This window comes from Asterias rubens, unplaced genomic scaffold, assembly GCF_902459465.1.
Source record: "Asterias rubens unplaced genomic scaffold, eAstRub1.3, whole genome shotgun sequence".
NCBI lineage: Eukaryota > Metazoa > Echinodermata > Asteroidea > Forcipulatida > Asteriidae > Asterias > Asterias rubens.
In genome coordinates, this window is record NW_022985714.1 from 12,623 (window position 1) to 40,572 (window position 27,950).

The window sequence follows — 27,950 nt, forward strand, 5'->3', positions numbered from 1 at the left end:
TGCAAAAGTTTTGTTGTGTGGGGTGAATGGTTGTAAGACGCCAGAATGACTTACTACTTGGCATGACAATCCACTGAAGATCAAATTCCTACAGGATTCATGTTCCTCCTTGGGGATGCCGAGCAATTTTCTTGGGAATGCTAACACCCTCATACTGTCAGACCATTCATTATCATCACTGTGGTTTTGAATGAAAGATAAACTACGCCAGCCTGTGATGCACTTGCCTTCATGTCTCGTCATGTGAGCCAAAGCATGCCTGCCAAAGCAGTACGTTTTGGCCCATTCAATTGAGTCTGTACTTACAAGAAAGAAGAAGTTTAAAGTGGTGAATGCATCGACACAGAACACACACAGCTATGTGCAGTTGTGTCAACATACAGAACCTGTGTAGTTGAATGGTTTCAAAGAAATGGTCGGTCAAAATCAATTTTCTTTTTCTAAGTGTACCTAGAAAAGAGGTTAAGAATGGTGAGCATTTTCTATGGTCGAAATTCAAAAGCTAGATAATCTTGAGATGCTCCCTCCTGCTTCAAGCTCTTCCTCAACTTCATCTTGTAACTTTTTTCTTTTTTTCTAAAGACCTGTTTGCTGGGAAAAGAAACTCAATTGTGAGGAAAGATGAATTCATTTCGATCTTTTTTTTTTGGGGGGGGGAGGTCAAAAATAAAAAGCAGTAGTTATCCCACGATGAGGTATTTTCAAGAAGTATTTACTCAAAAGTGAAAGAAAATAAATAAAAATCAGATCCATCGCCGCTACCCAAGCCACCTTCATTGGAATTATAGATCTTGAAGACGTCTCAGTTGCTGTAAAATTGTCCAATGTTTGGTGTAGTTCATGATCAACCCGCTCTGCATTCTACTGTCCAGCACTGGTGGCTATCGTGATCTGCGCGTTATAATCCGTCGTCTCCATCCGTAAGATATACGGAATGATGCTATCAATCTGGACGTTGCCGATGAGACCAGCGAAGAACAGCTCCTCCATGATTCCTGGGTTGAGGAGACGCAATGCTGGCAGACGCAGGAGGAGCTTCCCAAAGCGGTCTGGGTCATTGGGGTACGTCTTGGTCTCATACGCCCTCAACTCACTCACCGCTTTTTCCTGGAATTTCTCAATTTGCCGAGGGTTGGTGAGCCCAGGGTGATCTGGAAATATATTTGAGTACATGAAGTTAAGGCAGAGTCAAGTAGAATGGGAAAAAAGCACTCCAAGTAGAGAACTGGAGTTGAATAAGGGAGTAAGAATAGACGACCAGGTTTAAACAGCCGTTTTAAACCAGCAGGTTCATGGCCGTGCAATACATGATCCTGCAAGGTTTTAAAGGGCCATTAAAGACAAAGCCACCACTTATAAGTTCCCATTCATAAATAACTTTCCTTTAAACACATCAAAAATACCTTTGAGATGTTGAGAATAAATCTGACAGTTAAGCCTCAGCTCGCCTCGACTCTTTATTGAAATGCTATCCATGTTGAGCACAAAGTAGCTCTTAGTGCAAGTTCAGTGCTGGCATGCTCAAGTCTCAAACTATCGGCGATCGCATACAAGTTTGGTAAGTATAAGTTGCCCACTTCTTTCAATTCCCGTTTCCTCAGGCCATGCTTATAAACACTCCACACTATGTTTATATCGCGATATGAATATATATTTTCATAAATACAATATGCAATATTGACTTCCGACAACTGCCAACATTTGCACACAAAGAAAACGTTTGCACAAAAGAAAAACATCTCCCTGGGTATACTCGTCTACAGTGCTGTAATTTTCGACATGAAACCTGTTCTAAACTGCTTGAACAAACCACACAAATAACCTCACTATAAGTAAGGGAAATCTTTTGAAGAATTTCTTTTCACCTGGACTGAAGAGGACTGCAGCCTTGAGGTAAGCAAACTCCGACGAGTCCATCTGTAGCTTGGTCGTTACCGAGACAAACTCTTGCAGCTTCCAAATGTGTTCCATGACAGCCTTGACCCTGTCTGCTGAGAGCTTGTCTGTGACAAGGAATAAAGCACATTAGAGGTTACAAGACCTGAGGCACAAGCCGCAACCCTTGAACGTTCGTCTTAACAGAGTTTACAGTGACCCTCAATAGAAAAAGTAAAGGTTGGGTCATAGATTGGTAAGAACTCCAACAATTAATTACTATAAAAACTTGAATGGGATTTGAGGCATTGCATGGGGAGGCATCAATGTATATTTGGTTTGCAGACGCCATGTGCGTACCTACTTGATGGGAAGATTATGTTCTTTTGAGAACGTGTCTTTTCAAAAATTCAGGTGACTTCTCAACTATCGCGGAGTAGATTTGGGGTATTCAGGAGGCTTCTCAGTTCTGCAAAGAACTGTCCTGCTTTTTAGCTACTACCTGAGCAGAAGGTAGAAAATCGGTCGGGACTACTACTTCCGCTTAGTGGATCGGGGGGGGGGGGGGGGGGGACTTCTGGTAATGAACTTCACTACTGCAGTGAGTTCTTGCTCAAGTCATCATCATAAGACTGTGAGATATTATGAGCATTATATAAAAACTTACTTGATGAGATCCAATGCAGCTGTTGATAATATAAACTGTTTTTAATTTTGAGACTGGAGAATCCCTTCGAAGTAATATAATTTGAAAATGTTTTAACCCCCACACACAGTTGAACCTGAGAACGGATTAATGCACAGATCTTTCCTCAGATTTTGGAAGTTTGGAGTTCGTTCGCGAATGCTGCAGCCAGAGATGCATGCCATTGGTACCCACTGTCACCTCACTGAACGCAGGATGGATTAAATATTGATGAGAAAATATCACAATTTTTGGGGCTGTTTTCTCAGCAAGTAGACACTGTAGTCAGCTAAAGCTATTGACACTTTGACGTTAGTAAGCATTAAGTTGACAAAAACCAATCTATGACCCAACCATTAAAGAGATCCTGTGTGCCTTAATAATGATTTAGTATATCATTTCATGGCTGGCAGTAGTCATCAGCACTTCCTGCTTTGGCTTGAAGGAAAACTCAAGCCAAATTTTGAAACTGGAAGTTCCCTTTACTCCCATTGAACCCTCTTTGCTAACTAACACACCCCAACTGTTGAATATAACAGGAACACCCATACTTATACCCAATGATTAGTGTAATTTTAACCTCACTCTCAAGACTTTCAAGATGGATTAGCTTAAATATATTTCTTATTAGTCTTACTGTAACCTTCACAGGTCTAGTCTTCATTTCCACACCAAGCAACCTTGGCCCAATTTCATAGAGCTGCTTAAGCACAAAATTTTGCTTAAGCAGAAAATTCATTGCTTAGTTAAATCAGATAACCGGCCAAGACTCCACTCAATTGTTATGCTAAGTAAACAACAGCTAAATACTAGTCATAAGCAATGTATATGGCATGAAATTTTGGCCAGTAACATGTGTAAAATAAGCGAGCTATTTTCGTGCTTAAGATTTTTTTTTGCTTAAGCAGCTCTATGAAATTGGCCCCTGGGCCCAATTTCACAAAGTCTCTAAGCACAAAAACTTGCTAAGCACAGAAAACTCTTGCTTAGCAAAAATAGATTACCAACCAAAACACTATACATTTATCATTGGTGTGATTAGTACCCCACTCATTTCTAGCTTAGCAAAGGAGTTTACCAAGCAGAATTTTCTGCTAAACAGCTTTATGAAATTGGGCCCGGTTCTTTGTGACAAGTTCACAGTGAATTCTGAGATGGGCTTGAAAGTTTTGGGGAGTAAAATTGTCTCCAAAATAGCTTATCACAAAAGTGTGTGTGCCCCCCCCCCCCCACCACAAACAAAATGAAATAATTTTAGCACAAACCACCTCTTAGATGAATGTAAATACAGGCCTTTCAAATTAAGGGTGCCTTTAAAGCAAGTTAATGAGATTGAAAGGTTAAGAATTTAATGTATATGACACGACAGTCAACAGGCCTGATACTTTACGGAGGCAGCGAAGGCGATTGCCTCCATGCCCCTTGGTGCCCTTTTGCCTTGGTGCACTTGGTATGCTCCAGTAGAAATTTACAATTTCCTCACAGGGTGCCCTTATGAGGAGAAAATGGAGAAAATGCCTTGGTGCCCCTTCCGTTTAAAAAAACAAGGCATATAGGCTTGCAGTCATGCCCCAACAAAATGGGGTGGTACCAAAAACTCCTTTGGAATCTGGATAAGTTTGAGATAAACAAACTTCTAGTCCGGTAAAATTCAGACTAAACGCTGTGTATTCTAATGGTATTTCCCCCAACCCATCAGTAACTCCAGCCTTGTGTAGGGTGTAGGTATAATTTTAACAAGTCTACGCATGATTCTAAACCTATAAGAAATGGGTGAGTTAAGTGGGAGGGGGTTGGGGTTTGGCAATGGGGACCAGTTAGTTTCAGGACAAACTCAGTCAAAGATTGAGCTGGATTAGCTTCTGCAGTGATGTTGTGAGCATGCTGGAAATAGTATCAGAGATCAAGATTATTTTGGAAAAATCTGTGATGAAAAAAAAACATCATCGGAACAAACCGAGATTGTAGCATGCTTGGTATATAATGTCAATATATTGTCTCTGCGTATTACAGTAGTAGGTATCGTCGTAAAACTTGTCAATTGCATGCAGTCCTTGAAGCGTATACAAAATGTTGTCTAGGCTGGTGTACTAGCTGAAACCTAAAACCATACTGAGTAGGATTGGTGGGTTGGTTACCAGACCCCTCTGGATCTCTCCATCCATCCACCTTTTTGAATGAAAACCTTTGATTGTACTTTTAATACTGACACAATTCCTACACAAATTGATAAGACTTTCATTACTATTCTCTCCTAACAATTTTGAATGCAGAGTCCGTTTAACAGTTAATGTTTCTGAATCTATGAAAATCCAAATAATTTCAGCATGGCTCGCATGTATTCGAGCCAGTCAAATTCAAGTAAAATTTGCTTTTGGAATTTGCTAGGGCAGAGTATCACTGTATGCCCTAGGACTCAAACCAAAATTGATGCTATCAATCATACCACTCTCTTCTCTTGTGCTGATTTTTAAAGAAACTATTTTTTTGCTGCAATTTTTTTTTATTTAGATTTAATACCAGTTTTTGATTGAGGTTTTCAGGTAATACACATGGCCTTCAGGCTCGATGAATGTGGCTACGAAATTAGTACAGACTAAATGCTTCCAGGTAGCTACTTCCCAAACTAGCATCTGGAAAATGAGCATGCATATATTCATGAGGCGAGGGGAAAAAAAGCATGCACGTCAGTTTGGACTGAGCCATTTGAAAAAATGAAAATTTGGTTTTCTTTGGGATGTCCAGGGTTTAGGGACATTCCTCCTCATCATCACCCTGCAGAAGCTACCTTGCTCAAGGGGCACAGCACACAAATTGGCTGCGGTACCTTGCTGCAGACTCGTCTGAAGGTGGTTGACGATCGCCGTCAGGATCGTTGAGAGCGCCATCGTCTGCGAGCACTGGGCCAGGCCGAGGGTGAACAGCTCACTCCAGCACTTCTGGACCATCGTTACGTTGGATTCCGGACTGCAGAAGAGGCATACACACACAGGTGTTTGGTTATATGGCTAAACTAGCTAACAAATTATTTTAAAAATTGTTTATTAAAAAGTCTGGTACAATGACTTGCTTACTCACAAGTTACCGCCTAAATATGAATTTAAAAAAAAATTAATGGCTTGACGTTTTGACCCAAGCAGAGTCGTTCCCGAAGGCTAAATGACAACACCACAAACATGAACGGAGAAGTAAGTGAAACATAAGCAGTGAAGTGGAAATACACTAATAGAAAGAGAGAGAGTTAGTCAGAGAGCACACAGAAAAAAGCAAGGGGTAAACAAAGAATTGTAAATCTGAATTCCTCAGACTTTAGAGATGAAACATGGCTCAGGGCAAGCTTCCTTATAGCAACCTCCAGATGAGCAAACCTTGGTACCATTTGAGCCATACAAATTCATTCAAACTTATATGTTGACCATCTCTTCCGTCACTCTGCAAAAACTTGCCCCTAATCGTGTGACGTAGCATCTGTCTCATTAGGCAGAGGAATACAAATTGAAACGGTCAATTGTGAGTATTAAGCAAGTCATTTTGGTTTACGATATTTACCCTAATAGCTGAAATGCATGGATATTTCTAGCCCAGTGCATGGACAGGAAAAGCAGCCTTGAGGCCGATTCACAGATGTAGTGCACGTTGAGGAACTGAGGCATGGGGGACGGTGTGGTCAACTTGAACTGCATATGGGATTCATTTAACATGTTCCCATCAATCTTGAGGAATTGTTGTTCTCCAGTGCCGCCTTGGTTGTTACCGCCATTGGCCTGGTCCGACAAACTGCACATGCGGAAGTAAATGAGTCGAGATTTAATTTAAGGATGAAACGCTTGCCTCGACCCTAAATCTCTTCACAAATTTAAACAAATATTTCAAGGTGTTGGGCGAAACTTGTTTGCTTTAATTACCTTAATAAAAAGGAAACTTGCTGTTGAATCAAGAAAAAATGTGACCCGCTCTAACGAAATGAGGAATGTCTAGTGAATTTCACATTTGCATATTTCATAATATTCCAAACAAGCAAATCTTAATATTTTAAATGAAATAAAAATCAAGATCATACGACCTTCCTGTCTGAAATAATGTGGATTTTTCGACGCCCTTGACGCTTAATTTTACGACCCGTTTTGGAAAACACAAACTCCATAAAAATTAATTTGAAAAAAACGCGACGTCTCACACACTCATTAAAATAATATTAATATTTTTGTTTACGATAATGAAAACATCAATTTTTAACCCCCCGTAGTCAGGCAAACAAAATTACCAAAATGAATAAACAACTCAACGAGAAGTTAGATTATAATGTGTAGACAATTTCACCAATAAGTTTGACAATGTTTACCTGAAATTTTAGAGCAATTTGCGTTGATATTTCCAACTTGAAATGCGAGTTTTGTTCCGTCAAGTCAAAACATAGTAAAGACAGCTGTCACTCAGCGCATAGCATCAACCCCCATGGGTATACTCGGCTTGAAGACCAGGGAACATTCGCAATTTCCCCGTGCATGTTTCTCATGATTTTAGCGAAATTTCTTACCCAGCATGAAGTTTAACTGAAAGATTATTCCTTTAACATTCAGAATTATTTTGGTTTGGAACAATTCAACCTTGAAAAACCACGAAACAATGATGGAAATTAGACACTGTTTTCCCAACGTTCGATAAACATTCCACTGTTCCATAAGTCGTACGTGTAGCAAAGTTTGTGCATGGTACCCGCGCAGTGTTCGTGTGTACATTGTCGTATTACCAGCGCTGCAACTAGCTATGGCAACAAGACCGGGTCGGGTGATCGGACTCTCACGCTGCATGGATAAACAACGCCTCGGTCTGTGAGCCATACTAAATCTTGCGACGCAGATTTATGAATGAGAGATGTCATCGCTGATAAAACAGGGTTTGCCTTTGGTGACCTTTGAACCCCCTTTCAGTGTTGACACATGTTTTTGGTGGCTATATTTAGACACCTCTAATCTTTGGCTTTCCAATGGTACTCTTGGTGGCGCTATGCAAGTTGTGTGAAAAGTTTTGCGACGCTCGCCAAATTTGGTGTTTTCAATGAATGTTCGCTGTCTGTCCCGTGGGATTTGGAACATTTTTGGATAATTACGTCAAGAACATGGCTCAGAAATCGTCTGTTTTTACATCTTTAGTAATCTTTTGACGAAAAGGTAAGACCATAGTAAGTTTAATCAAGATTTAGGCAACCTAAAAGTGTAGTAATAAAAAAATTAAAAAATTCAATAATTTTCATTAATTGTTTGTTATTATTATGTTCGGTGTCAAATTACACGAAATGAAACTTTACTAGACATTCCTCATTCCGTCAGAGCGGGTCACAAATGGTCTAAAGCGGACTTGAACCTGCAATGTTCATATTACATATTAAAGGAACACGTTGCCTTGAATCGGGCGAGTTGGCCTATGAAAAGCATTTGAAAACCGTTTGTTATAAATGCATATGGTTAGAAAGATATCTTAAAAGTAAAATATATTATACACACAAATATGCCTCGACAGTGCGTGGTTTTCCATATATGTCGTGAACTAACACGGCATGCCATTTTGTGGAGTCAAGTTTTTGATTCCATAAAATGGCTGACAGTGTTAGTTTGCAAAGTAAATTAAAAACCACGCACTTTCGAGGCATGTTTGTTTGGATCATTATATTCAACGTTTAAAACATCTTGCTAACCAATGCATTTCATAACAAATGGTTTCAAATGCTTTTCCAAGACCAACTTGATTGCCCCAAGGCAACACGTGCCTTTAACAGACAGGACCTCTACAAACTGAGCTATCTAGCCATAATGTCTGCAGTCTAATCATTTTGTCAATATCTTTGTGAAGTGGTGCCAAAAAGTCATGGAATTGTGCACACTTTTTGACAAAACATTATGTTTGCTTGTTACAAAAAGACTTAATCCTTAAAATTAGGTTAGTATCTCAATAGACCTTTTCCTTGTAATATACACCAAGTTGAATCTGTCCAGGGCTAGTCAATAACTTTTAACAGGCATTTACCAGATTTGTTATTAAACTTCATGCGCACTTCTCTTGCTGTGCGCCAAGTGCATGTTTCATAAACACTGCACCATGGCATATTAAACATGGTACATATACTATGAAAGGATCTGTTTGTCAGGCCGTATCTGTTTACATCAAAGGATCTTTTTTCCATACCAGAATGTATTCCCTGGTTTTGAATGAACGACAGTGTCCGAAAAGGTAGTTACAACTACGGATCTGGCTAGATCGCAGCCTCATAATGAGTTTAAAGGAACACGTTGCCTTGGATATTTTAAAAGTAGAATATAATGATCCACACAAGTATTACTCAAAATTGCACTGTTTTCCTTTTATGTCGCGAACTAACATGGTCGGATATTTTATGGAGTCATCACGACGTTAAAGGAAAACCGTGCAATTTCGAGGCATATTTGTGTGGATCATTATATTCTACTTTTAAATTATCTATCCAACCATTCGTATTTCATAACAAACGGTTTCGAAAGCTTTTCAAAGACCAACTCGACCAATCCAAGGCAACGTGTTCCTTTAACTACAGAACCTCCTGAGCAACACCCACAGCAACAGCCACAGCCATATCAATCATTTCAAATACAGCCGTAGAGGATGTGAATCTTTGAATACTCTTTTGTTACCTGATTTCAAGAGCAGAGCTACCATCGCCCCCTTCCACTCCTGGCGCTAGAGCTTTGGCAAGAGTATCAAAGGCTTTCGAGATCTGGTTCGGAGTCTGATTGACGCCCGACTGCACTGATGTTTCTCCATTCGGTACCATCTACAAAACACAAGTAAAGGAGTTCCAAATAAGCATAATAGACTTACAGGCAGGGTGTATAAGAACAACAGTAACCTCACTTGGTGTTTCCCAACATTTGCAATAAAATATAAAAAAACTGTGCAATTTTCCATCGAAGTTGATTGAATATAAAGAAAGAAAAAACACTCTTTTTGCAAAAAATTGTGTGCTTTCAGATGCCCGAGACCTGAACGCTTTCTCAGATTCAAATGATTGGGTGAAAAATTGCCCCTTTCTCTAAAACTACATTTTCAAAGGGGGGTTGTATCTAACATAACAATGTTTTGTGACATCAACAGCGCTCCTGTGCTCTTTACCAAGTAAGTTTCTATGGCCTTTAAATTTTGAAGTAACTACCCAAAATAAACAATGCCTTTTAAAATATCAAATATTTGAGTAGTAGAAAGTAAGGGAAATAGATAGGGAGGTCAAATCATGATTTACATACCGTCTGTGCATCGCCTGCTTGTCCCGCTTCACCGGCTTTATTCATATTAGCCAGTGACGTGACCACGCTGGCCAAGGTACTAAGGTCTGTGGTGGTGTCTGTGGAGGCTTGAGATACCACAGCAGGGTTCTGTACATTCAGAAGGAGACCCTCCTCAAACAGTTTGGTCTTCTGCATTGGGTAGGTTGGACTTCTGTCTTGAGCTGGGCCAAACAAATCAATAAAGATATGAACATGAACGACTGAAAATAAACTCAACCTTATTCCTGACTATAGACCTTATGCATTGATTTCATCCAGCCGCCATCTTAGAGGTAAAACGTTGACGCCACAAATAAAAACACACAGATATGTACGCGCGACGCATGGGTTTGGCCAATAAACGGCCGCTTTTTTGAACTACAGGTGAGGGGGCCCTACTGAGATGACATCATGTGCATAAGGTCTACTGGAATCATTACGTACATTATTACAGCCATTAGTGGGAACTATTAGACCAGAAAACATTTAAAAAGTGTTTATGACAAAATAAGACATACTAAACCATTTTGTTCCTCAACTATTTATCACTACTTTGATTTCTCATAAAGTAAAATCTGAATAACTGGCTTTAGTAGTGGCTATGGTCACAATGCTGAAAGACTTAGGATACCACCTGGAAAGCGGCCATACCAAGGATCACCTTAAGGGGGATGCAACCTTTTGTTCTAAATATCAAGAATAAACCCAATCTATGCTTATCATTCCCTACATGACTGAAAAAAGACCATTTGAAAATTCATATGGACAGGTCTGAAAACTGTCCAGTATTCTCATCAATAATAGATAAACTAATAAAGACAATTCAACATGAATTAGAATCAAAGTTCACCAATAAACAACCAGAAACAAAACAAAAGCAGTAATCAATGTTAAAGCACCCTGTGGATAGTTGCTGGTTAAGAGAAAATGTTTTTAGACAAGCAATAAAACCATATCAGATTTAAAGACCAGCTTGAACGGAAAGGGCAACAAGTAATCTTCGATGTAACTCATTTCCAATACTGTGTAATCAATTAAGGAAATAGAGTTCACATCAAAGTAAACAGGTTTTTCAGTTGTAGAAAACCCAATTCTTTTCTGGAGCTTTTCAGAATTTTTTTGAGAAAAGCCCTGTGAAATCTTCCCCCATCTTAAATCATTTGTTGGAGCTCCATTTTGTATAGCCGCTTTTTTGCAATCACAAAATGACATCCCACATGCGCGAGTATACTCCAGAGGAGGTTACTGCACAAAGTAGCAAGAAGGCATAGGAAGGTAATGACGCCAAAGTATTGTAATTTTGATGCAAAACCTTGAGGCCTATTTGATTATTACAAAAATGCAAAAGTGTAATAATATCACAACAGTTAAATGATTATTTAACACATAAACAAGTTTAACTAGCATTCCAGTTATTAAAACTGCTCGCTCAAGTAGCTATTTATAAAATGCAAGAACAATTGATTATTGTTATCTAACGGTATTCCAATGAAATCTGTAAATTTGAGTTAGTAAAAAAAGAGCAAACATATTTTAACAACATATATTGGGAGTTGACTGAGAACGTGTTAGTTGAGAAAGAGAACAGCACAGCAAAGATAATTTTAATCAAGCCTTGTTTTAATTGACATGACAACGGGAAAATGTATTAAAATTGTTGCAATGAAAAGAAAATGTAATTTAATTATTTTGGGGTTGGCGTAAAGGAAAAACTTACAACAACAAAAAGAATTCCGGTTAAAAACAGAGTAATCACATCCCCCATACACACAGGTATAGCATTAACCAGAAAGCAGGATGATTTAAGCAGATAAACCCATACCAAGCCATGTTGAGGTATTGCGGACACAATACTAAGGCACTTTAGGTTTGGGTAAATCTAATCATAACTCCACCCAAACCAAACAGTGCAAACCAATAGTGTTCATAATTTTTCAAAAAGGCTAAAGGATGAGTCACACTCTAGCAATAACGAAATCGATCACGACGCAAAGAGAACGCATCCTATTGGTTGAATGGGCGTGTGCGTATTCTGCGTGAAGCAATTCAACAAATAAAATGCGTTCTCTTTGCGTTGTGATCGTTATCGTTTTCGTTATCGCTGCAGTGTGACTCGGCCTTAATTCCTTTCCATCGAGATAAGTCATCCTACATTCCTACCTGTAATGAACGTCGGTGTCGCTGTCAGAGGACTCCTGATGTCCTTGCGGATGTAGATCTTCTCCGTCGAGGCGGCACAGTTGCCGGGCGACTTCTCTCCGCGAGCTTTGAGAGGTGTACGTTCACACTGCACTACTGGGGGAAGGAAGTGTCCCAAGAAAGTGACCAATTTTCAGACTTGGTTTGCACGACTGATGAAACTGACCAAGGGATACATTACATTGCATCAGGGACCAAAATCATAGAGCTGCAAAGGTGCTAAGCACAGTACTATTCTGCATAGCAGAAACCAGCCGGTGTTCCAACTAATATATGATGTTTGTAAACTTTTCAGCTCAGCAAAATTAACACTTCTACTAAGCAGCTCTTTTTCATATTGGTCCCTGACCCAAAGTGTTTAATAAATTCATACCAATTTTCTGTAATTTATAAAATTACTAATTGCACTGGGTTTTTTGTGTGTTTTTTTTTCAATTATAATGTGTGTCGATGGTTGCAATAAATGGAACCCTGAATGGTTCTAAATTCTCAAGAAAAGAATAGTAAAAATAAATAAATAAATAAAGCTAATCAAGTGACAGACATTCCACCCTTGATTATACTACTCACATTCCGATTTCATTCCAACGAGCAGGCATTTCTGAAGCCGGCAAAACTGGCACCGGTTGCGATGGTGTTTGTTGATTGGGCAGTCCTTGTTGCCGCGGCAACTGTAGCCCAAGCTTTTCCTGATGCTGCGCTTGAAGAAACCCTTACAGCCCTCACAGCTGATGGCCCCATAATGCCGACCTTGATGGAGACATAACAAATTGATTAAAATCAATTCTCAATAAGTAGGATTTGAAATCTATGATGGTAACACAATCTAGTGAGAACCAGGTGCCAATTTCACAGAGAGCTACGATTGATCTTAACTGCAATTCAATCGTAGTTGCTAAGTAAAGTGTGATGTCACAATACAAATCACTTTAGTAATGCTGACATTTGATTTAACGATGGGTTTGACTGCTTTGTGAAATCTAGCACTGGGGCCAATTTCACAAAGAGCTAAGATAGATCGTTACTGCAAATCAATCATAGTTCTAAGTAAAGTGTGATATCACAATGCAAATCACCATGGTAATACTGACAATTTTGTCTTGCGATGAATTTTATTGCTTTGTGAAATTGGCCCCAATTTCATTGGGTGCTTAACCACAAAAAGTAGTTAAGCATAACAAAATTATGCTTACCAGAATAAGGTTACCAGTCAAACTGCCATGCTACTCATTTCTAATTAGCAGACAATTGTGAAGCAATATATTTTGCTTAAGCAGCTCTATTGTCCCAATTTCATGGAACTGCTTCAGCACAAAAGCTAGCAAAGGTTACCAGCCAAAATACAATGTCACATGTACAATATATGACTGGTATCCTGCATACTTCTGCTTAATAGAAATTTGTTTAGCATACTTTTCTGCTTAAGCAGCTCTGTGAAATTTGGTCCAGGGCAGTTTTATGCCACCACAGAAATCTGCACTGACAAGGACCTGTAAAGACAAGGATCCTCAGGCTGAAAGTGCAGAATTCCGCAGTAAGCAGTGCTATGAAATTGGGCATAATACAATATGATTTTTAAAGGCAGTGGACACTATTGGTAATTACTCACTAAATGGCATAAAACCTTACTTTGTAACGCTTAATGGGGAGCTGTTGATAGTAAAAAAACATTGTGAGAAACGGCTTCCTCTGAAGTAATGTAGTTTTCGAGAAAGAAGTAATTTTCAATGAATTTGATTTTGAGACCTCAGATTTAGAATTTGAGGTCTCGAAATCAAGCAACTGAAAGCACACAACTTCGTGTTACAAGGGTGTTTTTTTTTAATTATCTCGCAACTTCGACGATCGTTTGAGCTCAAATTTTCACAGGTTTATTATTTTGTGCATATGTTGAGATGCACCAAGTGAGAAGACTGATCTTTGACTGTGTGTGAAAAACAGGCACTAGCTGCAGAAAAGGCTGCCCTTATATGAGCATATTTCACAGATTAGCAAGGCTTTTTTAGCGCACATGCCTACACCATGTTATTAAGAGCTCTTTTGTTTTACACGGCCAGCACAGATATTCAGCCCTTACTTGTCACACAAGCAACTTTTAGAGGCAACCAAGTGCAGTGCATCCTACAGGGCTACTTCAGTAGCACTCAAGTAACTTTTCTAAAAATATCTTACAATCCCGAAGAACGACTTAGTGACCGTTTAAATGTGAGACTGCCTGGAACTGGTTGCCTGTAAATTGTCTCGGGTGACATGGGCCTCACCCTGTAAGTGGAGAATGGTGACCCTAAGTGCAGACTTCTGTCATTAGCCTTTTTGAGGTATGGTAGACACTATAGGAGTGCACTGTGTTGGTTTGGGTTAATTCAGTCAAATTAACAATGATGACAGTGATAATAATATTAGGCATTTATAGAGCACTCTTACACAGGGTACCACAGTGCTTTTCAAGACTCTAAACAATGAGCAACTAAATAAACCCAAACTTAATAGTGTCATAGGCTTGTATCCACCATATATCAAAATGGCTCATTAGCACAGCCATGACATTGGGCCCTGATTGAACTCACCTGATGCATTGTCTCCACATACCATACATGGTTCAATGGGGCGCTGTGCTGGCTTTCGATCCACACCCATGGTCTTCATTGCCATCTCATCAATAGTAGCCTGATGGTCAACGCGGACCAACTGCTCCACTGTGTGCTGGTTAATTTGAACCTGCTGCACCTACAAGACAAACAGCTCATTTCATTAACCCCTCCTTTAACAACTCGCTATCGGCCTTGGAATTTCATTATTGAGAAGGCAAGGCCATTTTTTTTTTGCAAAGGGCAATCAGGGGGACATTGTTTTTTAAATGTCTATATACCAATTCAGGCGAGCACTGGGCGCGCAAGTGTTGAGCACCGCGGCCATTGCTGAGGTAACATGTGCCTAGTTTTGTGCACAGAGACATGAGGAAATCACGTTCTTTTCACCCTTTATGGAAATTAAATGTTTTCCTCAACGACTATCACAATTTCCTTGCCAATATCCAATCACAACAGCATTATAAGGTGGGGATGTGTATTTCTGTATTATACCTTATATGTGTCAATGTGAACCTGTTGACCGGGTACTTGGTTGATAGGCTGACCAGAACTCACCATGTGACCTGGCATTTTGACCACTTGATGGACGGTACCAGGCGGCATCTGCTGCACGATGTGTTGAACAAATTGTTGCGACACCTTGGGAAATAACACACATTGAAGATTACATTGTGTATTCAGTAGACTCAGAATCAGAATAAGCCAAGCGTACACAGCTTTTCTTTTATAAATATCTATCCGCAACAGACGACCGCTATTCCAATACACTCACAACTTACGTAACCAAACATAGCTCTAGCAGCAGAGTCATTGAGCTACATGTATCAACGAACATAACACGGGTGGGTTATAATGGGGTACACAGTGCTTGAGGGTAGCTCCCAAAATGTTCCAATACTTGAACCAGGCCTGTATGCTTCGTTTTTGAAAGAGCAAGGGCATCAAGGCATTTCCTCCATTGGCACCCTATGAGGAAATTGAAAATTTCTACTGAAGCATTTCAAGGGCATCAAGGCAATGACAAGGAAGAATGGCATGGAAGAAATCGCCTTCATTGCCTCCGTGAAGTATCAGGCCTACTTGAACACTCTTTTCCTCTTGCAAGCATTCAAGCATAGTTTATGAAACACAGTACATTACTCTGCCCCCCCCCCTTAAAAAAAAAACAGGAAAAAATACGCTGCTCTTTAAAATGCAGCGTCACAATTCTGTTTTACAGACAGTGTGTAACAACTCAGACATTTTACAAAATGTCTTTACCATGTTTGTTTTTGAAGTGATAACTCTGAAGTTGGAGAGTTGCAGGAATTATGCACATTTCTAAAAAGCTTAAAATTACAATTATCAGGAAGTAAGTGCCTTGCTGAACAATCCAAAGCATCAAAGCATATCGCTGCTTTACAATGTGTCACATTCGGCATGATAAACAAACAATTACCTGCTGAACGTCCTGAACTTCATGTATTTGATTAGGCTGGGAGACCTGTCCAAATAATCAAAACACAAACACTTTAGCGGACGTATCATTCTGTTAAATATATTGGATGAAAGGTCAAACTGTACAGGGATGTGATAGGCTGTTGAAAAAAACCTGAACTTTGAGCCAAAAGCATGTGAGTGAAAAGCGTGAAAGCTTGGGAGTGTAAATGCGAAGCCTGCTTACATACATTTATATTTGGCTTTGAAAGCGCTGCTCTGCAATCTGGGGTATTCTATATGGGTTTATCTTCATTTTTTTATAAATTTGTTTTTAATTTTTTTTTATGGGCGTGACACACGACCTTGCACCTGTTCTTATAAGACAGTTTCTTCATTCCTATTGGTCGAGAGCAGCTGCTGAAACAGTTGTGCCACATCACGCAATACGCGCGACGCGCACAGCATTCCCTTAAAGGAGTTGTTTACCCGAGGGCGGCGAAGGGCTTTACCATTTCATAGCTGGAGGAGTGTTGTGTTGAAAGAAATCATTTAACAATTATAGTTTTTGCATTTATTTTACTTTTTGAACAAAAAATGATGATGTTTTTGACCGAAAAGGTATTTATGAATGGGAATCAAAGTGTGTTGAATCGGTTTTCAACTAGTGATTTAAAGGAACACGTTGCCTTGGATCGGACGAGTTGATCTATAAAAAAAGAGTTTGTAACCGTTTGTTATAAAATGCATATGGTTGGAAAGATGTTTTAAAAGTAGAATACAATGATCCACACAAGTTTGCCTCGAAATTGCGTGGTTTTCCTTTTACTGTGCGAACTAACACGGTCGGCCATTTATGGGAGTAAAAAATTTGACTCCCATAAATGGCCGACTGTGTTAGTCGACGAGGTAAAAGGAAAACCGTGCAATTTCGAGGCATGTTTGTGTGGATCATTGTATTCTACTTTTACAGCATATTTCTACCCATATGCATTTTATAACAAACGCTTCTCAAAGACCAACTCGACCGATCCAAGGCAACGTGTTCCTTTAAACCTGCCGAGGCCTGGTTCTTTATAATTTATCAAGAACCAGGCCTCGTTGGGATTAAACCACTAGTTGAAAACCTCTTCAACACACATTGATTCCCTTAGTAAAGATGGCCTTTTTACCAATTCCAATCTATGTATGAAACGTCACTAAACAATTGTGAGCTTGATCTCCATTTTATAGCCATACATTAAAATTAGTAAAAATGAACATCTTTGCTGAAGCAATACAATACTGTCTAAACCAATATTGAATGTTAGTCCTACCTGTTCATTTGTTATTTGCTCAATAACATGATGCACCTCTTGCCCGCTGCTCTGTGGGACCTGCACAGGGAATGAAACAAATTGTCATAGGGCCTAATTTCATAGTGCTGCTAAATGGTAAGCAAATTTTTGTGCTTACTGTAGCAGAACAATTTGCTAAGGTGCAAGCATATTTCGCAGGTTAGCAGAAAAACTGGGCGGACATATTGTGCGTTTACCATGGATTTGCACTGTGACAGCTTTTATTTTCGTGCGGTAAGCACCAGAAGGTTAGCATGCCTTTTCGTGTGCTTACAGTTAGCAGCGCTATGAACATGAAATGGAAATCGCAGTTAGCACAAAATCAGCCGCTAAGCAGCTCTATGAAATTGGGCCCTGGTCGGCTACAGAGACCCTAATTAAGTTCCTATATTACTTCAATGACACCAAATGTAACCAGTCACAACTGTTAAACCAAGTTCACTTGATATGAAGATAATGTGAACGTAGAGTGTAGGGTAGCTATTTGCCAGTATGCAATAAACTCAGGAAGTCATCGTTAGAATTGCAGTCACCTGCTTCAGACCTCATTCAAAGGGAACTTCAATCAGAGCACACGCCAAATTACATACAACTGCTTCATCAAAAATAGTAAGCACAATAAAATTATGCTTACCAGAATAAGGTTACCAGGCCAGTATGCTCCGTTTCTGAAAGGGCAAGGGCTACAAGGCATTTTCTCGGTAAGGGGCACCCTATGAGGAAATTTCAAACTTATACTTGAGAATTTTAAGGGCACCAAGGCAATGACCAGGGCATGGAGGCAACTGCCTTTGATGCCTCTGTAAAGTGTCAAGCCTGGGTGACTGGCCAAGTACCATGTTAAACAAACCATCTGTGAGTGGTATTCTGCTAAGCAGAAAGTTGGTGCGATATTTTTAACTTGAGGCAAAAGTTGTGCCCTAATTTCAAGGGGATCATTTTCAAGTGGCACCAAGGCAACACTAGGGCAACAAACAGACACCATGGCCTCGCCATCCACTCACTCACCTGTTCCATATACATCACCTCCTGTAGTTGATTCTCTTGGGGGATCTTGAATAGGAAACACACACAGACAATTACACAATACACATTATTAATATGGTCTTTCTTCACATAAAGATTCTCCAATAAGCCATTTGCGTGTTAGATTTGAAAAATATCTGGTACAATAACTTGCTTGGTCACAAGTTACCACTTAAGCTTGAATTCATCAGGTAGTCAAGACAGTTGCTTTGTCACATGATTAGGGCAAGCTTTTGCATAGTTACGTGAGAGATGGTGAACTCCCATACATATTTTGAATGGATGTGTATGGCACAATGGAACCAGGGTCTGCTCATCTGTAGGTTGCTGTGTGTGGGTAACAACATTCTTTACCATTGCCTAGGTGCCACTTGAAATGATCCCACTTCATGATCACACTGAAATGATCCCACTTAAGGTTTAGCAAGTACTTTTTGGAACAGTAAAGGATGTATTTGTTGGGTTATGTTGGTTACAGTATTTATGATAATGGGTCACCCCTTTTTTCCGATGGCTGTTCGAACACACAGAATGACGTTTTTTTTTAAAGACCTTTTTGTTTTGGCAAATTGTTCTCAAAGCATGACTTTGATTGGCTAGACAACCTGCTTAAGAGTTTAACATTCATCACGATCGACAAAAATCTGTTAATGTAAATTTTAACATTACAACTTTAGCCTAAAACACCACAATGCAAAAACTTCATTACAGTGGCATAGACCAGGTGCCCCCTTTCACAACCCTTGCCCTCCACTTGCCCCCACAAATGAGATTGATAAATCACAATAAATGGATCCATACAATTTATAGCCCCCTAAATTATGCCTTTGCCCGATCAAGTGAAAATGTTTGGTGACACAACTAATTCTTAACAGCTGTAAAAAAAACTTTAAAAAACGAACATTTAAACACTTTTCACACAACACAAATTCCCAGGTGAACGAAACCTAGGAAATTTTGGGTGAATTTCAACCCTATAGCCACCCTATGTCTGTGTCACACCTGATCCAGTTTTTTTCCCTGAAACAAATGCACACTCAAGATGCTAGCCCCGGGTTACCTCGCTTAACCCCCACTCATCAGCAAGGGTAGCTACCTTCTGAGAAAAGTTTTTCCTGCAAGTCTGTTGTGAGAGGGTTAGCAGTTCAAGTGTGAAAAGATCAAATAAATGTTTCTAGGAAACTGTGTTGTTTGAAAGGGGCCGTTTGGGGTGACTATAGGCCACAACTACATTGTGTATAAGTGGCCCTTGGCCATGGGTAAGAGGTTGAAGAATACGCCTTTGTAGTGATGTACAGTAGCTGCAGCACAAGATGGTCTGCATTTTTGGGTACAAGGTTGAAGAGATCTCTGTAGTGTTCTAGCCAATCACATAGCTGCAGCGAAAGCAGCTAAATCCTGTGTTAGCTACGCAAATTTGGTGGTATCAATGAGAAACATTTGTCAATATTACAAAAACATTGATAGCAAAGTTCGTTGACTGAACAAACAAAAAGCAGGCTATGAATTGTGCCATGCAAAAGCAAAATTAATAAAATTTTTTCAGACAAGGAAACAAATACAAACACAACAAAAAACACAAAACAAAAACAATGCAGTAGTACTAAAGGACATATATCTGAGTGTGCTTTGTGCCTCTCTCCAGTAGTGGTGGTGAGAATAGTCAAAAGGATAGTACAACATTACTTAAGGGCTTTCTGGTGGGGTTTTCACACTGGTCATATTACATGAGACATTTTACATTACAAGTCTTACTTTCCAAATAAATTCAAGAGTTACAGCTGAACTCATTTTAAGATTTGCCTCCTTTCTTTAAATCAAAAGTTGATAAAATACAGGCAATGAAATCTCTCTTAAATATAACATTTAATGTTTTCCCTACAGTGCTTGCAGGAAGTCCAGGCTATGTGTTCGTTTGCAAATGCAGTGTTACAGGTTAAATGGTCTATACTGAATGCTAACTTTATAGTTGATGTTGTACTATCCCTTTAGAATTGTGAAAACAAAAGTGATGTGTGCTTTCAATTTCAGGGTTTACCTCCTCTGCCACCTCTTCCTGTATTATTTGGTGTTCCACAACCTCCATCACAGGTTCTTCTTCAACCTCTTGACTAACCTGCATGCTGTCCATGGTGAAACCCTAGTTGTCTTCACCTCATGCGATGAACAGATTGCAAAATAGAACCAAACCCTGCTGGGGATGAGGGAAAACCGAGACATAAGGATTAGTGAGAAACTTACCTATTGTTTAAAGCTTTGCATGGTGTGGATAAATAGGAAGAAACTTTAAATAAATAAATAGTAAACTTGTGGGTACAACCATGTGTACATCTCTTTTTTTGTGGGAGTGTTAGATCTGACGTTTCGAACAGTATACTCTGCTAGTCTTCACGAATACTGAAGACGAACAGAGTATAGTACTGTTCAAAACTCTGAGACCACACCGGTTCTTTTCAGAGCCACACTCCCCCCAAAAGAGATGCACATGGCTGTACGAGCAAGTTTACTATTATTTATAGTTTCTTTCTAGTGAGAAACTTGTTTTAAAGACATTGGAATGATTTCTCAAACAGTGTACACACTGGGTACAAACGTTTATCATGTGTGTCATTTTTCTCCTTAATGGGTGTAAAGGTCAAAGGTTAAGTATTTGACCTGTGTATCATCAGTAACTAAGTACTTGACAAAACAGACACTGTTAAAGGTTAACTTCACCACATGACCTTTAAGCTTGACCCAACCAACCCGACCAGCAGTCGCACAAAAGCAGATGCCTTGCAGCAAACTCAGATATATTTCAACTAAAAATAAGTCTTCATGCAATGTTTTGTAGTCTTTTAGAAAGTTCAATATTAACAGCCCCACTTCAAGATTGCCGAGTTCAGTTTCATGACGGGAAGAGATTATCAAACTGCCGACCCGTGATAAAGCAAAGGGTACAAGGACAATTTATTTCTGTGTGAAATAAAAAAAAAATTGAAAATGCAATGATGTGAAAACAATTGTTTACTGGTTTGATAAAAATACTGCACAAGGAAATATGATTCTGAGATATTGAAGTCAATAATGTGCTCAGAGTTTCATATACAGGAAACTTTTGCCTCTCACCCATTCCATGAAGTCAAAAGTACATGTATTGTGTCCACAGAACAACATCTTAACTTTCCCCTAAAAAATCTCTCATTTAGCAATTTCACCAATACCTTGGCTTGTACATGACTACGAAGTACACAGTGCTCACCTAAAAGCTTCCTTTTGTAACACATTTTTAGGTAGACATGCAAACAATTGCCTCCATACCCGATAATATTCAGTGCCCTTTGAATAGTTTCTTTTTATAATAAAAAAAACTGCCTTGCACTTCCAAGAACAACATTTTACCATAGAGAACTGCCTTGCCCTACTAAATAAAACAAAGCACAAGGCGGGAATGGTTCTCATTACTGAGAATTATCTCATCTCTCAACAATCTTACTGTCAAAATATTGTCTTTTCTGCACACTGGTAACTTCACCTGAGCATTTCTCAATGATAAAAAGTGTTTTGTAAAATTTCAGGATACAGACCATAACCTTTCTCAAGGTTTATCTCCTCTTTTTTTTTTTTTTTTCAAGATAACATTGTTCTGAATAGATTGGGATTAATGTTATTTCCAGTTAAGGAGGGAGCAATGGTAGTATCATTGAAACAAATGATTACATAACATTTAGTGTTTTTTTTTTATTGACTTCCTCTGCATCACTGAACATGTTAATAATCATACATGTAGAATTTGAAATTTTGGAACGTCATTCGTTACTTAATTGCAAATGGGTTTATGGAATGTTATTTATTTCATCAACATGACTACAATGCAACAGGGGTTTTTGGAACGTATTTATTTTCATCATTTATGACTAAAATGAAAAGTGGTCTGTGAAAAACAAGTTTGTTCAATGTGATAAATTGCTTGTTTAAATTAAAAAATACAATGTACCAGAGCTCTCCAGTAATTGCTCTTTGACATTACAGTACTATCAGTTTCATCAAAGACACCACTGCATGAATGATTAAAAATATCTAGATGCAGACATTAAATAAAAGTCACAAAATGGATCAACACAATTTTCAAACCGGCTGGCCTGCAAATGATGCATTGACAAAGACTACACACACTCAGACATAAAATGTACAGGGAAGATGGCAATGATGTTCCGTTACATAAACATTATTGAATGCGGACTCATCTCTGGGAAACCTTAGCCCACGCAACGCTACACAGTCCTGCTAGCTGTTTGCAGACAAACACCGCACAATGTCATAGGAGAGAAGCCAATGAAAGGCTACCCTCACTAGCCAGGGTCAATAGTTCACACTGAATGCTATCTCTGTCCTCCTATTGGCAGCTGCTTGCTGCTTTGTATGGAGCCTTGTTTGCCAGGTCGCACATATAATTGACCTCAACGACAAGCAAGCCCAAGCTTCCTGCAGATATGAATGCACATACACACCATTACACTGTGTATATAAATGTGTGCAGTAACATGTACAATTAACTCATACTCATATTCTACAATTATGTATGTTATACCTCATTAATAAAATCCCCATGCCACTACTTAAATAAAAACCATGTGTTTTTTAAATATCAGATTAGTTATGTCTCGCTTGTCTGTTGTAAATTAACCAGGATTCTTTTAGTTGCCATAACATTTGAATAGCTTTGTGACCTTTGGATCTAAGGAACTCTTACAGAGATTTCCTACGTTCTCAACAAAGAGAAAATATATGAGTAAACTTAGTACGTATTCGGTATTCAGCATACTAACAAAGAAAGCAGTTTTCACAAGCCAGTCTTCATTCATCGTATTTGGGGTTCCCAGATGTTATTGCTTGAACAAAGAAATTTTGCTGGAAGGAGAATTAAACCAATAATTTAAAATGTTAGACTGAAATGTGTCTTCGAACTATCTAATGATTATTTTCAGTCTAAATTTGCTGGCATGACCGTGACATTTACAGTTACACCTCCATGCCCCCGTCATTGCCCTGGAAGCTTTGAAATCTTCCATTGTTGGATTTAAGCCAACTCATCTTCAGACATTTATATATTTCTGGAGAAACTGACATTTCCCTGCAGCTTCCTTCAAACATTTGTGTTTTGTTTCATAATGAGCTTCTTTACTCAGGACATCTAAAATGTTTACAAAATCCTTTGGTCGTACAAAGTCACAGGGAGGGGGCATGTATCTTCTTTTGAGTTTTTTTTCACATGTTTTATAACCAACTATTTTTAGAACTTTGTCAATGATATGAAAAGAAAATGCTTGATGCAAAACATTTTCCAATGGATTTGAAAAGAAATGAACGTGTAAATTGTGTATTGAGTATTCTGAAACAAACATTAAGCAAAATTTGTCAACTAGTTTTTTGTTTTTAATGACAAGTTATTTGTCAGCATTCACCAGACAAAGATTGTTCTAGTCTTAAAAATTGTGGTCAAAGAATAGTATGACACAATGGGCTTTACAGTGAGTATTCTGAAAAAGCAGCAGCAACGATTTTCTGATAGAAAGTTTCTAATGTGTGATCCTGACTTAAGCGTAGTATCTGAGCATCCACACAAAAGGGTTTGTTGGTCTTAACGAATAGTAAAAGTGATATTTATTTCCTTATCAAAATCTTTTCTTGAACATCTTTTGTCCAGTCGCCAGCTTCAACAGAGATGTTTGTATCCAGTAGGACTTTTTGTGATGTCAAATTTACTCTTAGTGTTTGCAGTCAACCCTCCAACTGTTGTTCCCATTTTCCAGTGAGTTAACCAACCATTTTGGAACCGATCAAATGCGTGGCTGCTGCACAGGCTGTGTTTTGTGTTAATAGTCAAGTTGGTGCCGACTTGCATAACACTGTATGTTTTAATCATCAAATAATTCCAAACCAAGGTGGAGGATATCAATGGATGGGCCTACTACTAGTAGTACTAGGAGGAGTTTACTCACTTCAATGGATAGTACTAGGAGGAGTTTACTCACTTCAATGGATAGTACTAAGAGGAGTTTACTCACTTCAATGGATAGTACTAGGAGGAGTTTACTCACTTCAATGGATAGTACTAGGAGGAGTTTACTCACTTCAATGGATAATAATGCATGGATGGGCCTACTACTAGTAGTACTAGGAGGAGTTTACTCACTTCAATGGATAATAATGCATGGATGGGCCTACTACTAGTAGTACTAGGAGGAGTTTACTCACTTCAATGGATAATAATGCATGGATAGGCCTACTACTAGTAGTACTAGGAGGAGTTTACTCACTTCAATGGATAGTACTAGGAGGAGTTTACTCACTTCAATGGATAGTACTAGGAGGAGTTTACTCACTTCAATGGATAATAATGCATGGATAGGCCTACTACTAGTAGTAGTACTAGGAGGAGTTTACTCACTTCAATGGATAATAATGCATGGATAGGCCTACTACTAGTAGTAGTACTAGGAGGAGTTTACTCACTTCAATGGATAGTACTAGGAGGAGTTTACTCACTTCAATGGATAATAATGCATGGATAGGCCTACTACTAGGAGGTGTTTGCTCACTTCAATAGCTCACTAAGAATATTTTGTCTCCATAGTGTCAGCAACTTCGGTAATTAATAAATATCCATCACTGAATATTTGCAAACATTACTGTCTTGTAGTAACTAAGAATCTTTTGAGAGGGTCAACATGGAAATCGCCCCAGTTAAAAATTCAATCAACTTCCTAACCAAATAATTGGGTCAACTTTAATTTAATTAAATAAGGTCTGGCCAATGTGGCAGCAAGTGAGGCTGCCTGCTATCTAACCCTTCTTGCGATATTGGAAGTGTATCAAAGGACTGTCAAAAGCAATTTGCAGGTGGTTACTTGCTATACATGTACATTGAACATTAGACCTATACGATGATGGCAGATGGTTTTACATCTGAATATACTGCACCAACACAAAATCTAAGCAGTCTTGGGTCTTCGCCCACACTGATCATGCAGGCTCTGTATACATTACATTACTTTCTACGAGGCCATTCCAATAATACTCATTTACAAAATGTAGGTATTCCACATATGTACGCATTATCTTGGTTCTCTTTCCTGTGCAGTGCAACCATCAATCATAGCACATGGACAACCTAATGTATTGACTGATTGAGGAAGTAAGCGAGCATTTTTGAAATGTTCAAATTACTTAGTACAATGTACAGTGTGTGAGAATGTGTACCGGTAAATATAAAATATTAGGCCTAGAGATTCTATTCAATTAAAGTCTCCAATACCAACACAAATATTAAGACAAAGATAACCAAATAATTCGTAGATTTAAGTTTCACTGGTCCAGGTTGTGAGTTTAATACTGGCCCGATACTAAAATCACTGAGTTGCAGTCCAGTGTGTACATTTTGAACCTGTAACGGTATAAAACTGTACTAGTAACAACCTGAAAAGGCTTGTGGACCAGTTTATTGACAAGCAAAATGGTGCCTCTGTAAAGTCACGGAAAAACATGTATAATTTGTTCAACAGGTAACAATGTTACTGTAACATTTCCTACCTCCATGATTGTAGGTTGGATGGTGTGTTTGTTAAAAACATAGAGGATGGGCATTACAGGAATTATGATTCATTTTCTTCTTCCTTTTAAAAACTATATGTATTTTATATAGAACTTTACTCGACAAAGTTTTACCTTTTTTTGTAAAATAAATATTGAACCAATGCATTTGATCCACAAATTATATAAAACAAACCAAAATAAAAATACAATGTTGGATAATATCCCAAACTATTTTTAAAATGTCTAAGGGTTTACCATATGAAAGTGAATTCCACTGTACTGGCCTATTGATGATAAATGAATTGTTTGCTTTCATATTCAGTTAGTTTTAAAGAGACTTTCCATCCATGGTTTGAATTGTGTTGAAAAGAGGAGATAAAGAGTGGAAATGCAAAGTCAAGTGTGTGGTTGATTATATTTTCCAAGACACTTCACTTTGGGATCTCAGAAGTTAAAAAAAACCCAGTAAAAGTCCTTTTGATTTGATTTTTTGGGTCTGTTGATGATAATTACAAGAATACATTTTTACACATGACTTGTATAAACAAACGAAAATAAAATTCTATCTTTAGTTAGAGATGCGAAAAACAATCAACTAACTAATCAATTGAAAAAAAATTAACAAACAGGGGGACATTATTTTTAGAAACCTTTTGAAGATGCAAATTTATTAATTTGGTAACAAAAAACAAGAACTTGTCATCTTTGTCAACAATTTATTAGAGGTGAGAAAATAGAATTGAATTTGAATTTTTAATTATATTTATTTATTATTATTTATTTATTTAGTAGACTAGAGCGGTGTGCAGAATTAATATTTGGGAATGTAAATAAAATTAAATGCCAAATTGTTATTGTTTACATGCACAATTAGTGAGTTTCAAGACCAAGCCCTAGAAAAATGCACAATTTAATTTCATGGATGGTCTGCAAAACAGCAATAATCACAATCACGTACATTGCCGGCCCATGCCGCTTCAACACAGCTCGAGTCCCCGTTGCAACCGCACCCTTTTCCCCTCCGCGGCAGAGCTTTCCCATCCGAAACGGTAACTCGAAAACCGGCCTATTTTAGGTGACAGAAACATGCTCAAAAATTCCATGTTTTGACCCAGCGGAAGCAGACATAAATAAGTCAAATCTTGAGGGGATAGGCTAGCGGTTAAGACAGGGTCTCGATGGTTTGTCTGAGGCAACCGAGGGGTCATTTTGGTGCACAAAGCGTGCCGCTCCGCGCACAAAGGTCAGCATGTCAAAGTTAAAATGGAAAAGGACATATCTAACAACAACAAATCGTCTGGACACGTTTTTCTCCCACCAAATCAACCGCTGATTACACTTAAAATACTACAAGATTATTAAAATAAGTATGGTGGCTAAAAAAATTGACGGAAAGTGTAACTATTGGATTTAATTCTATGGCTTTCGACATCCAGCTTTCCGAAAACGTCGAGACGTTTCGAAAAAAAAAACTGCTGCACAACGCCAAGCATGCTAATCATGCACGATTCCACAAAAGTGTGTGCGACATATGCTTTTCGAAACTCACCGGATTTCGCCATTTTTAAGACACTCTTCTCGTTGAAAAATCACCAGAATGACAGTCAATGAAATAAGGAACACAAATACGCAAGAAAGATGTATTCTACTCACCTTTTTAGGGTAAAAATGGAGGAAAACAACGGCAGAAATGTGAATTAAAAGGTCAGAGTTCGTGACCTTCTCTGGAACCTGAATTTTCTGCAGCGGGATAAAAATTTAGCTGCGCATCAAAAATTTGCATGGCGAAGCCAACTCCTGCATTGTGATTGGTTATCAATGACATCATTGGCTGGTCGACGCATTAGCAATGTTCTGATAGGTGCGCCCACCTGAGAGCAGACGTTTATGCTAATTTCAAATAGCAAATTCATTGTAAAGAAAATGTTGTTTATCAACGAGAAAGGAGTAA

General features: G+C 38.6%; 1 protein-coding gene across 7 annotated transcripts; it reads right to left on the reverse strand.

Annotated features, from left to right (window-relative positions):
* Positions 1–580: 580 nt before the first annotated feature.
* Positions 581–27,740, reverse strand: LOC117306312 (orphan steroid hormone receptor 2-like). Of its 7 annotated transcripts, none has more exons than XM_033790914.1 (15): positions 27,653–27,740; positions 20,463–20,615; positions 18,407–18,451; positions 17,378–17,437; positions 16,084–16,128; positions 15,201–15,284; positions 14,622–14,781; positions 12,625–12,804; positions 12,016–12,150; positions 9,835–10,037; positions 9,226–9,365; positions 6,110–6,337; positions 5,349–5,527; positions 1,866–2,003; positions 581–1,151 (listed from the first exon to the last, which is right to left on the reverse strand). In XM_033790914.1, the coding sequence occupies exons 2-15, from the start codon at positions 20,553–20,555 to the stop codon at positions 862–864; spliced, it is 1,980 nt and encodes a 659-aa protein (XP_033646805.1). In that variant the 5' UTR covers positions 20,556–20,615; positions 27,653–27,740; the 3' UTR covers positions 581–861. The 7 variants fall into 7 exon arrangements, with proteins under 7 accessions (XP_033646805.1, XP_033646802.1, XP_033646803.1 ...); XM_033790911.1 differs by having other exon boundaries at positions 12,016–12,147; positions 15,138–15,284; XM_033790912.1 differs by having other exon boundaries at positions 5,388–5,527; positions 15,138–15,284.
* Positions 27,741–27,950: the final 210 nt, after the last annotated feature.